This window comes from Canis aureus, chromosome 30 (genome assembly GCF_053574225.1).
Source record: "Canis aureus isolate CA01 chromosome 30, VMU_Caureus_v.1.0, whole genome shotgun sequence".
Lineage (NCBI taxonomy): Eukaryota > Metazoa > Chordata > Mammalia > Carnivora > Canidae > Canis > Canis aureus.
The window spans coordinates 13,241,799-13,255,469 of NC_135640.1; the positions used below are offsets into that span (position 1 = coordinate 13,241,799).

The 13,671-nt window shown below is 35.6% G+C and overlaps 1 protein-coding gene across 7 annotated transcripts in view; it reads left to right on the forward strand.

Annotated features, from left to right (window-relative positions):
• ROBO1 (roundabout guidance receptor 1) overlaps positions 1–13,671 on the forward strand; it is a 1,120,933-nt gene that overhangs the window by 1,058,765 nt on the left and 48,497 nt on the right. For 5 of the 7 annotated variants that reach the window (XM_077878763.1, XM_077878768.1, XM_077878765.1 and 2 more), the window contains 4 exons: positions 194–315; positions 3,291–3,462; positions 7,613–7,810; positions 12,231–12,257. In XM_077878763.1, the coding sequence (XP_077734889.1) occupies positions 194–315; positions 3,291–3,462; positions 7,613–7,810; positions 12,231–12,257 (519 nt within the window). The remainder of the gene's footprint in view (positions 1–193; positions 316–3,290; positions 3,463–7,612; positions 7,811–12,230; positions 12,258–13,671) is intronic. The other 2 variants (XM_077878769.1, XM_077878764.1) reach the window with 1 other exon arrangement.

A 13,671-nucleotide genomic window follows, 5' to 3' on the forward strand; every position in this document is an offset into this window, starting at 1 on the left:
AGGAGAAAGAAAGTTAAATCATTGAGGTCTATTCAGACTTGAATGAGATACATCTTTAAAACATATGGGTATATTTACAGAGATTTTCTGTGGTTAAAAAAATATTAACATATAGTTAATACTTGACTTTAGATGTTGTGTCTTTCAGTGATCTCTATTTTACTCATAATGTGTCTACTTTTTAAAACAATAGCACCCAGTGCCCCACCCCAAAGTGTAACCGTATCAAAGAATGATGGAAATGGAACTGCAATTCTTGTTAGTTGGCAGCCACCTCCAGAAGACACTCAAAATGGAATGGTCCAAGAGTATAAGGTAATACAAATACAGTAATTACTGATGGACACCCTTCTCCCTACAAAGAAAAAGAAAGAGCTTGTCTAAATTGTGGATATCTGGCGCCATCTGCTGGTTCATGTGGCAACATGTAAGATTATCTTAAAAACACTCCTGTTTATTCAGTCATTGTGGAATAATTCTTAAGCCATTTTAAAAAATTAATTAAAAGAAATAATCAATATGGTCACAAAATTTATAGGTCCATATAATCTCACATAAACCATATATAATAGTGCTAATTTAAAAAGGGCTTCCTTTTTTTACTCTAAAAAAATAGCTTGAATATATTTTGCAGGATTGGGTTGCCCTATGGAATTGACTGAGTCAAATTCTATCAAATATGGCTTGCTTTCTTTTTTTCCAACATATTTGAAGTTTTGGAACTTTGTAGCTAAATTGGAAAATTTGTTTTGACGTGCAACAAAATTTATTTTCTATAAAACTTGTTTTAGTCTCTAAACAAAATTTCATGTCTCAGAGGAGATTCAATTATAAATTTATGTATGTTTCAATGGATTTTAAAAATAGAGGATGTCAAGTGAATGAATCTAATAACTCTGATAATTATTTCGACCTGTGAAGCTCTAGTGATTATAGTCTTACATCGATTTGTTTTGAGCAAATATTTTCAAGCATGCCAAGGTACAGTAAAAACAAAGTTAGACTCATAAGATGTATTCTATCAATGAATCTGTATTTTAGGAAAGTCTTAATGATCTATGATAAATGAATAATAGATTGCATCAGGGAAATCTCAATAGAAAATAGATTTTACATGTCTTTTTTTCAACATGTATGTAAACACACTGCATGCTAGAAGAATTTTAACTATAGAACATGTATCTCTAGATACTGTTTTATATTTCCATGATACCTGAGTATTTTTTCTAGTTACTAGCTAAATTGTGGTACTTAGTAGCTTATCTCATATATGTGAATATTTTAGACTATGTCTATTGATATGAAACTGATCTTAAAAAGATGAACACATTTATTTTCTACAGCTTATTTAGTACTAACATCAGAATAACTTGTACATTCATTTCCTGACTCAGTAGGTCTGATAGGGGGTCTGCATATGTATTTTGGTTGATCTTTTCAAGGTGATCTGATGTGCACCCTTGGTAAGGCTTGCCAAATAAAGACCACCAATGTCCCTTTGAGTAGCAAATTGATTTGTACAGTAACTAGATATACTGAGCTTAATTTCAGACCTAATATTTTCTTAAAATGATTTTTAAAACAGGCTGAAGTATGTTTGTGAAATTTGCTAGAATTTTTAAAGGGTGACGTTTTAAAGTATTTAAAATAGTGCATGAATGCCCTGTGACTGTTCTAAGATACTTCAAATTTGACCTTCTAGTGTAATTGAGTCATTAAAAGGTAAGAGTCTCTACAATTTAAGTGTTTTCTTACAAATTTCAAGGTTATCTCAATATGAGTAGTGACAGGATGCTGTGGTGCAGTCCAGCAAAATGAACTATTATTGAGATTTTTAAGGATTTAAAATGAGGTGGTGTCTCAGCTCTCCAGCAAAATTGTGTAATATAGGCATTTTCCCCTAAGAGTCGAAACTCATTTCTTTCCAGAAGAAATGCAAAAGGGTGGATTTCACTTAACTTCATGGTCAATTTAAAATAATAAAATGCCTTTCAGAGCCTGATTGACTGGTACAAAATCAGTTTGTGGCTTTGGTTCAGCTACGTAATGTAATTGGGGGAAAAGAAAATCACAAAGGACTCTTTATTTCCAAATGGTCAGGACCTGGTATAGAGTTTGACCGTTTGCTGGTGTTATGCATTGAAACTGTATTAAAATAATATTAACTTCCAAAGGAAAAAAATGAAAGGTTATTGCTCACATAATAGGGGACACTGACACTCCTAGATTTATTTTAAATCCCATTTCCTATTACAGTTTAGACAATAGGCTACTTGAAGCTAATCCTACATTTTGCTTGAGGACATCGTAAAGAATATAGAGCATGTTTTACTACTCCATGGATCATTTTCTTATGGTAACTGAGTCCAAATACTGTCATGTACCATATCCAAAATCTGAAACATTGCAGAAGACCACTCTATGAATAAATAATCCTTTAGTGAAATGTAAATTAAGGATTACAGCGTAGTTCAGAAATCTTACTTTCCTGAAAATAATTTCCTGTCACAACTATCCTTATCAAAGTTAATGAGCTATATAATTTTCTTATTAAAAGAACATTTTCCTTTCAAGTCAAATATGTATTGTTACTCTTTATGATCTTATGTATGTTATCAAAGACTAATTAATATTCCTGCTTAAATTAAATACAAGATAGAATTCTAATTTTCTCTCATTGATAATGCAACATACCACAGGCTGAGTAGACTCCTAGGAAGATCCTAACTCCTTAGGTCCAATTTTATTTATTTATTTTTAAGTAAACTCTTACACCCAACATGGGGCTCAAACTTAGGATCCCCAGATCAAGAGTTGTATGTTCTACTGACTGAGCCAGCTGGCACCCCTGTCCAGTTTTATTTTTAATAACCACATTTATGCAAAAGTACTTTATAGATTAAGTTATTGTTCCTTGTCTAGATACACAAAGCTTTTTGCAAAGCCCTTTTTTCCTGGCAAATAATTTCTAGGTATTTAAAAAACAACAACAACCTGATGATTTGGGGTTATAGGAGCCTGTGTTTTGGAGCCAAAATCTGTAGACTTTCCTGACATAATCCTTGAAAAGTATATGAGAAATTTCAGAGATCTTGAAGGTACTGCTAACCCTAGGATTTAGTTCTGTCTTCTCAGAACTAGAGCCTAGGGAAAAATGATTTTGGAAGCATCCTCTGTTAGGTCCATGATAAGTCTGTACTTGGTCTAGGTCTAGAACCGAAAAACCATGTTGATCTTTGCATCAACGTAAATAATTTACCAGCTTAAAATTCCTTGTGCTCATCTTGCAGGTTTGGTGTCTGGGCAATGAAACTCGTTATCATATAAACAAGACGGTGGATGGTTCCACCTTTTCTGTGGTCATTCCTTCTCTGGTTCCTGGGATCCGATACAGCGTAGAAGTAGCAGCCAGCACGGGAGCTGGAGCTGGGGTGAAGAGTGAGCCACAGTTCATCCAGTTAGGTGAGTGCCAGTATAGATCTGGCCTGAGAGTATCGCTGCACTCATTGTACTGCCTTTTTGTTTTTTGGAAACACAGTGACAAAAATGATAATGTTAGCTTTAAGATATATACATAATACATTGCATAAAATACATAAATATATAACAGAACTATATAGGTAGGTATATGATATATCATTATTTAAATGTATATTATATATCATAACTAAACCTAAACTAGCCAAGCACACATTTTACATTATATTTCAAGCAAAAGTTGTCAGCAGCCATTGTCATCCTAATTTCATCCTATTAAATTTTCCTTTTTTTTCTTTATTTTTCTACACAACAAATACTATTAATTGAAGACCAAGGATACCTCAGTGAACAAGAAGACACAGTCTGAACCTAAATGGAATTTATAGTTATTTGGATTAAAAAAAAAACGTGAAAAATTTAAACTAGGTATTAGAAGTTTAAGCAGTATACAATTTATAGTTACCATTTTGGCATCTATTTAAAACTGTAATTGCTTCTTATAAAAAAAAAAGATAGATTGCAATGTCAAAGAGAATTGGAATGCGGTTACATGTTAATTACATAGAAAGTTATATATGTTGTGTGCTTCAAAAGTGGTTAGGGTAATTAAAAAAGGAAAAACATTTAAAAAAAACTCACAGAAAAGCCTTTTTATAGGGAATGTGGCATGAACATAACATACAAATTAGTAAGTGGTTACTAGTAAAATCTAAAGCAAACAGCAGCAAAAACAATTATAAATGGAGAGGGGAGAGAAAAGCATCAGTATTGCAAGGCTACATTTAAATTATGAAAAATGCTGAATGTATAGTCAACTTTGGTTTATCCTTTCAGATGAAAAGTTAAGCATTAGTTAAGATTTTATGTCAGTTGCTAATTATGGAAAAGGGTCTGACAAATGCATTTTTATACTTGACAGATAAGCACATAGTATGTTTGCATTTGGATGATAATTGGTGACATCCTAGAAATTATTTCAAAACAAATTCAAGAAACATTTGACCTTGAATAAGCTTTTTTGCTGTATAAACTTTACATTTTGAAAACTCCTATTGCTATTCCATTGTTAAGACAGTGCTATCTGCTCCAACAGATGTCTTTGACAAGTCTCTGCAATATAACATGATAAAGTCTGCCTGAAGTGCCGTAATTATGGCGTGGGACTCTGTTGCATGTAGATGTGGAGGGTCGCAGGCTGATGAGGCTTACCATTTTTTTAAGCCTTTATTTATTCACGAGAGACACAGAGAGAGAGGCAGAGACACAGGCAGAGGGAGAAGCAGGCTCCATGCTGGGAGTCTCATGAGGGATGCGATCCAGGACCCAGGATCATGACCTGAGCCAAAGGGAGACACTCAACCCCTGAGCCACCCAGATGTCCCAAGCCTTCCCTTTTTTAACATGGAGCTTCCAAGGTTGACCCAAGGCCAGCAGAAAGAAAGAAAAGAAACGCATAGTGTGAGAGAAGGTTTAATGCTGCAGGTAGACCTCCTGCGCAGAACTCAGTCATGTGATTCCAAATAGATGAGAACACCACAAAATGAAGTTGCTGCCTCAGGAGTTCCCTCCTGAAAACTCTGTGGTGTGACAGTAGCATTCATCCTTTAGAGGAGAGCTTGCTGTATCTGCCACAGCTATGGACCAGAATTTGATTTGGGGATTCTTTTTAAACAGTGATTACATATGCAACTTTTAAGCAAAAGAAGTTCCATGGTTTATTTCGGGTTCATTTATTACAAAATTACAAAATAGGAAACTATTTAAAAGAATTGCTTGATGTATCTGTTACAACATTAGGTTAGATATGGGGAAAAATAGTCTAAATATAGACTTTTTACTCAAATAGTTGCCCAGTTTTGTGAAACATCAGTATTAACTTATTAAAATTGATATTATAAGTTACACTGTGATGACCCTATACATTGTTGATGTCATTTACCTATTTTTTATAACATACAATTTTAGTCCTTTGTCAAAGATGAATTGAAAAAGGACTGTGTGTTGTTTTATTTATTTAAGATTTAAATCAGTGGATTGCAGGGTAAAATTAGTTTTCTTAAAATTATAAATGTGTGCCAGTTTTCCATGTCATAATATAGCCTCAGCTGCAGGGAGACAAAGACTGAGATACAGAGTGGCCATTTTAATTCATTAGTCACACCACACTTTACTCTGTTAAGCCCATCTGGTCACTTGCATGGAACCTCTCTTGGCTGTCTTCATAAAATCTGAAGCTACCCGACTTAACCTTGCACAAATAGCCATGGAATCTATAAACTTAGTAGATACAAAGAGTATATCAGGGGAAAAAAAAAAAAAGAATAGATCTGCTTGGTGAACTCTCAGAGGATGAAGTGCTTTTAGGAAAAGGATATATAAAAGAGCCTGGAACATGAAATAAAACTTTCAGTCAACAAACAGTTGAAGGCAGGTGACTGAGACAGCTTATAAAAATAGATTTTTCAGGTTTGACCCTCTATAGAATAAAATCTGGAAATCTGCTTTTAAAAAAAAAAGGCAAAACACACACACAAAAGTAGCGATTTAGCTACCATTTTACATAGAAAGGGGTGCTATTTTCCCAAGGTTGTATCCTTAGCTTTTGAATACTATTTATTTTTTCCTACCAATGTCTTATTGGGGCACCATATCATTTAATAAGAAAAAAATAGCCTGTAACTTTTTTTTTCTGTTTGAGAAATGTTATTTATATATAATGAGCTATTCCAGTTATTTTTCTGGAAAAAAAAAAGGAATTTTGGACTAGAACAAATGTCTCTATTTTAAAGCAGGTTGATTAGCAGAACATTTTCAGAGTCCAATTAAAGTAGACGATTGTAAGAAAGCACCATTGTTAATGAAATGGGCAAACACCTTCTTGTTTCACCAGATGTTGTGGGGGAAGAACATTAAGACCACAGGCACTAGGTGGGAATTCCGCCCACTGGGCATCCTCAGAGTCGGCATCACTCAGTCCCAACAAAGTGGGATATTGCTTTGATCGTAGAACAATGGCTTCCAGTTTTCTACAGACTTTGCTGACTGCTCTGTATGAGTGATGACATGGCGGGCTTGAAAAATGAATATCTTATTAGTAAGTTTAAACATAAATGAAAAATAAATAAATTTTCGTAGCCAGAAATTTTATCAATTTTAAATTATTGAATCAAAATAACAGAAAACATAAGCCTTTTTGAGTTTTCATAAGCCTTTGACTGTTCATAACACTTGATAGTTCTGGTCCATATTTAACATTCTTGTATCTATTGCTGGTCATGCCTATTATTTTAGAAGAAAGTGATTACTTAAAAAAAAAAAAAAGCACTTTGGGGCGTCTGGCCGGCTCAGCCAGTAGAGCATCCGACTCTTGATCACGGGTCATGAGTTCAAGCCCCACTTGGGGTGTAGAGATTACTTTAAAAAAAAAAAAAAGAAAAAGAAAGAAAGAAAGATTATTCATGAGTTATTTCAGTGGTAACATTTTAATTTTTCTTTGGTTTTAGATTATACTAAATTTTATAGACCCTGTGAACATAGGCTCAAACAATGCATGTCCCAGACATTTTAGAGTCTTAGAATATAGTCATATAGTTGGTTTTAGGGAGGAGGAAGACACACACGCTTTTTTTTCAATATCTACCTTAAATAGAGGAAATAACATTTTATCATCATTTTTAGAACATATAATGGAAGATTTCTATAGAAGTCTGAGAAGTTTATATCTTTTTTTGTGCAACTTATATGGTACCCCTTATTTATATAGTCCTATTCAGATATTTCATTTTTTATAGTTGCCGCTTTGTACTTAGCACTGTCTCGTGAAACTTCATCTAAGCAATAAGCTGCAGAGTATTGGGGAGTAAAAAATAGAAATTGTGTGCCATTGTCTTTGTTTTTAAATATATTCCATAAAACCATTCCATCATATGGCTTTACATTAAAATAGAGTAAATATAATTTCACTGAAAATCTCATGGACTGTTTGAATGAGCATAGGTGGTTGTCATAGAATTAAAGGCAAATTATTGTCCAAAAATTAACAAAGTACTGATAGCCATTGTATATGATGCAAGTTTACATTCATTATCTCACTGCATTTTAAACCCACATTAATCCAAAGATGGCTTTTCAGATTCTCATGGAAACCCCGTGTCACCTGAAGACCAAGTCAGCCTTGCTCAGCAGATCTCAGATGTTGTGAAGCAGCCAGCGTTCATTGCGGGAATCGGGGCCGCCTGCTGGATCATCCTCATGGTCTTTAGCATCTGGCTCTATCGACACCGGAAGAAGAGAAATGGACTGACTAGTACTTATGCGGGTATCAGAAAAGGTATTACCTTTCCTCGGTTTTTCATTTTTTAAAAATGTTTAAGTAACTCTTGATTTTAATCTGTGATTCTAAAATATTGATGGTTATAAATCTCATATTTTACTCTATGAAGATTTTTTAAGGTGCTTTTATTTTTTTAAGTGCTTTTATTTTATTGTGATCTCTACATATTAACTCCTCTTGAGTAGCAATACCTCAAGGCTTATCTGTTTTAGGCTCAATTCCTTTAAAATACAGTTTGCCAAGGTAGGTCTACACTTGGTTGTTAACACCATCTCTTGTGCTCTTAGAGAATCACTTCATTGCTTTATGTTCTCAAAGAAGTGTTTTAATCTCCTTGTCACAGGAATTGCAAATACAAGCTTTGCACTGCCTCACATAGCTTTAAAGGAAGTGCTGTTGCCTTTGTGAAGCTGAAGGGATTATTTATAAAATTATTTTATGAGTATTTCTGATTAGTTACAAAATAGTTATTTCTTACGGATTATGAAATGCTCAACTAAATGATGTGCCTCCATTTGCAGAGAGGAGGTTTAGTACTTTTTTATTGTTGTATTTAAAGTTGCAGAGTTGAATATATATATGCTGTTAATTAATAATGGGGATTTCCTTACAAATGTGTGTATAGGGTTAGAAGAGAAAGTTTACTTGACCACTAGTATTTATAATTTTGTGGATGAACCAAGTATGCCAAGACACTTTTTTCACAGACACTTTTGTCACATATCCTTGAAGTCTATAGGTTGGTGATTTGTATATTTTACTCTTTGATGAGATTTGTTAACACTATCAGACAGATAATCCTTCCTGCCTCCACCTCCCCACAAATATATTAATCAATTCTGGGCCTCTGTGATCTACAGGTAGGGTCACTAGAAGTTCTGGTTTCAGGATAGCATCCCAATTTATGTCTTTAGTCTAACAAATTATTCAGGGTCCTCTTTTTTGCTCTCAAAATTGTCCTGGTTTGGCATGGCAAATTATGCATTCACCCTAGTTATATAGGGATTATATGTAAACCTAAGACAACACTTTTGCTTTCTGCAACACAAATTTAAAGACAATCACCAATGAACACATCCTCTCCTGCACCATCACCACCCTTCCTTTTTTTTTAACCACCTTTCCTTTAAAAAAAAAAAAAGTCTACATATTTTCTAAAGATTTTATTTATTTATTTGAGAGAGAGAGTGAGCCCGCACATGCAAATGAGCGCTTGTGGGCAGGGAAAGGGGCAGAGAGAGAGAGACGGAGTCTCCAACAGACTCCAAGCCAAGTGTGGAGCCAGACTTGGGCCTCAATCCCACAACCCTGAGATCATGACCTGAGCTGAAATCACGAGTCAGACACTTAACCAACTGAGCCACCCCAGCACGCCAAGTCTACCTATTTCCTTTTTTTCCCCCCAAGTCTAAATATTTCCTTAGGGGACATTTAATCAATTATATGGCAAAGTCAGAATCTGTAGTGCTAGCTAGAACTTTTCTCAATGAGAAGTTCTATGGACTGTCCCTATACACTTCTAAAACAGCCTGGGACAGCAGTCTAAAATATTTTGTTGTCAGTCACAAGGGGTCTTGGCAAGAAAGAGTCAACACAAATTCATCACCCCTACGCTAAAAATAAATTAACATGCCCCCTCCTGTGGATGTGCAGTAGTCTCTTCATGTACATACGTTTGCCGTAGCATGATGATCCTTCAAAACATTTTTTTTCAGATATGCATTCTATCTAGAGATGAAGCAAAATGTTAGTATCCCAGCCTGTGAAATGGAAAACGAGGGCTTAGAGGTTACTGCCAAGAGAGCTGGTGCTCGTTATGTATACAAAGTGGAACAATGTCAGGCACACATGTTCCCATATAAAACCTTTGACTGAAATACAATGGAGAGAAGGACCACGTGGGTGTCCCCATGTCATGGAGCAGGGAGGGGGCAGGGTATTGGGAGTTGTATTTTGAAATCTAATTTGAAGAGGAAAAGTGACTAATTAACGTATAGATGTGGAGTCTCTTGAATTCTCCAGGAATCTTGCATTTCTTGGTGCCATGAAGTGCTGCGGCTGTGTAGTTATAACAAGTTACTGCTCTATATTGTCTTGAAATCTACATATGTGACATGAAACCCCCTTCCTTTCTGAAATTTCTTTCCTTTCACTAATGTACTTTAAGCATGCCGGCAAATGCCTATGTGCTCTTTTTGCAAAACCTATGAAACTAATATCATTGTCCTTTTTAACTAGCTTGTGTTTAAGCAGAAATCATAGAACATAATTACAAATGTAATTGGTGAGCATTTGATTCTGCTTCCCTCAATTTGCCTTGTTGGCACTTTTTCATAATTCCCTTCCCATGCAATTAAAAATAGTGCATCCTGAAACCTTAAATTGTCTACGCCAGAAACAATGCCAGTAATTATGAGGAAAAAATTGAAGAGAAGGATTTTAAAGAATTAAATATAAAAGTGTCTACTGACCTATAAACCATCAGGCCAGAATGTGACTTTGGGTAAGAGTGAACATTTTTAACCTTCCCCCCTACATGTATCTGTAGATCTACCCTCTGCTAGAACATTCTGTATCCCTTGTCCACATACATTCACACAGGGCACCAGCATTGCTGGGTAATCAGGGAGTATTATATTATTGGAAGCTTTGAGAATTAAGTTGTGCTTTGGTGTACAAGCTGGAAAAATTTCACTTAGATGGACTTCTTTTCATGTCTTCTTCAATTCCTTTGACTGGGTTAGCAGTTTGCTAGGAGTACCGACAAGGACCTTTCATATATTTTTTTTCCCCTTACGTCCTTGTGATTGCAAATTAATGTTCAGGCATTTGATTCTTGCTTGAATAGCTTTACTTTCAAATGTACCTTTTGACTTATTTATTTATGAAGACTTGTTAACTGTGACTCGGAATTTTTTATTGTAGCTAAATTACATCGACTCTGAAAAAAACCCAAGTGAAGGAGAACACAATAGAATTCTTAACACAGGGAGGGCCTGCTGTGCTGCCAGGGGAGGCTAGTGCATCTGCTGGGCACACAGTGCTCAGGTTTTTGTTTTTGTCCCTTCTAGTGTGGCTCAGCGATAAAATGGTTTGGTAAGAAGTGACAATTGTACAGAATGCCCCAGCATTGCTGTGTGCAGCCCCAAAGGCTCTAATCCTAAAGCAAATTTCTGGGAGACATTCCAATGTGAAGCAGCAAATACATTTTTGGCAGCTTCTTGATCCACGAGAAGTCATCAGTATTCTAGTTTGTGTGTATTAAGGACTTCATGGATGCAAACTTTTTATCGTCAAGGGAGCAGCGGTGGTTCCCTTGCCTTCTTTACCAGGGCAGCGTTGACAGGAAGGCCAAGAGCCTGGAAACCAAGTCAGCCTCCTCCCACCATGAAATGACGTGGGAATAGTTGTGGTGTTCCCCACACCCAGGAACGGGGAGGAGGTGGGAAGAGTGGGGGAGACAAAGCTGCTAGCTTTGAGGTCTGCAGTTCAATTTCAGGCGTTATTGATCAGATTAAGATTTATAACTGCAGGATAAGTGAAGGTTTTCAGTGGGGTGTTATTGTTCTATTGTTTAGCTCCTAGCATGACATGTAAAAAATGCTCAGCCTCCTCTAGGAGAGCCTCTCAAGGTAAACTATAATGGAGAAATTCAAGTGTAAAACTCCCCATTTTTTTCCTGTCCATTCACAAATTTCTATTACGATAAAAACAGAACATTACATTGTTTATATGAGAAAGTGTCAGGCGTTTCTCTGCTGTGAAACAGCTCAGGTTTATGGCTCTGTTTCAGCTCTTTCTTTCCTTCTTTCCTCCCTTCCTCCGTCCTTTCTCTTTTTCCCTCCCTCCCTCCCTCCCTTCCTCCCTCCCTCCCTCCCTCCCTCCCTCCCTCCCTCCCTCCCTCCCTCCCTTCCTTCCTTCCTTCCTTCCTTCCTTCCTTCCTTCCTTCCTTCCTTCCTCCCTCTCTCTTTCTCTGAGTGACAAATACTTAAGCACACCTATTAGTCCATTTTAATAAGCATTTACTTTCAGAACTCTAGATAAGGTTCAAGCGAGACCCTGATAATACTTGTTTGAGAATCCATCAGCCAGTGTTTGGAAATGACTAACAACATCAGAGGATTCCTGTTTGTCCTAAAGCCGTGAGCTCAATCTCTGTTGCTAAATGCAGGGTCATTCACAGGCTAACCCAGCACAGCTCCCATGCCAGACGCTTCACAAAATGGTACCTGTAGAGACAAGCCTCTTCTTTTAACCTCAGATTTGGTTTTATTCATATATCAGAGTGTCAGAACTACTGGCTTAGTTATTTACATTTGTTTTATGTTCAGCTGTCTGCTTGATTTATACTAATGTGATATGTTCCCTTTCTCTCTTCAGCTTAATAACGGGTTTATATTTTGTTTTGATTTTTCAGTCCCGTCTTTTACCTTCACACCAACAGGTATATATTTGCACTTACACTCCTCCTCTCCTTTGCTAGTTTGGCATGTGTTGTACTATTGTGTTTCTGTTTTTATTTCATTTTCTGCAGTTAGTTGGGGAAAAGGACTTAAGATGGAATACAATACTTCATTTACTCATGTCAGGCATGCATTTGAAGTAGAAGTGGTTGGTGTTGCTTTTCATCCATTTAATACAGTTATTTATTCATGACTCCACACTGCATCCTAGCCTTGTGCGCACGTGTTTCATTAGATAGACACTCTGTTTCCGCCCTCAGCATGATTTAACATGCTAATGATCTTATTGATTATTTCATACTTGGCAGTGCATTTTTCCCCTTAACTTAAGCTTTCACATTTTCCAACAAAATTTTCTCTCCCTTGAAATTCTCTGTCCATAGAATCAACATTTTTGAAGGTAACCAAAATATCCAGCACATGTGAAAGATAAAACTTTTTATTTTCCCTAAGTCAGAATCCTAATATTTTGTTCTATTCAGTTTCTTTCAAAGTGGGTCCTCTTCTTTCATATCACCTTTAATAGAAGATGTACCTGTAGTCTTGCCTCCTCGGTTTTAATCCAGTTATTGTAATCACTGGAAGCAGTTATCTCTCCTTAACACACTCCCTGTTTGGAGTTCTTCTAAGTCGCAGAATTTGGCAGCTTTTAGAAACATATTTCTTCTTAGAAAATGTGTCTGTATTTACAGAAAAGCTAATCTTCTTAACCCCTTGCCTGTGTGCAAATCTTTATTTGTTATTGCTAAATTTTTACACCCATAACTCATTAGGCTGAGAATGCTTTCAAAAGCATTAAAATATATTGCCACTATATATACACATGTCTGATGAAAATATAATGGGAACGGGTTCTAGAAGCCACAATAAAAAAATAGATTGTATTAATTAATAGCCACAACTTGGCATATATCTTTGTGTGTGGAGAGAGAGAAGGTTTATTTTAACGTTTATCTTTGTCTTACTGGTACTCATACTTCTGGGAAAATAATCCTGCCATTTTCCCCCATATTTAAGATTCCAATTATATATATACAAAATCGCACAATTATGGGATCTAGCAATAAATTCAAAATTGAAAACTATGGGAATGCAAATGTAAAATGCATAGTATATTTAATAAGAGTGTACTCCAGTTTGCTTTTACTGAGTTATCAACCTTACCAACAGTGTAAGAAAATAAGGGTAAAATATTTAATTCTATATAATCTAAAAAAAGAATACTAGTTGAATCAGAAATGTACTTTCTGTGATGGTTTTACAATGCTTCTAAGTAGAAAGGGAGGAAGTGTTCCATTTTAGAAAGATGGTCATGGATGTAATAGCTTTTGATTTATAAACATAAACATGTCTATTAATTGTTTCTTTTCTTTTCTTTTTTTTTTTTTTTGTAAC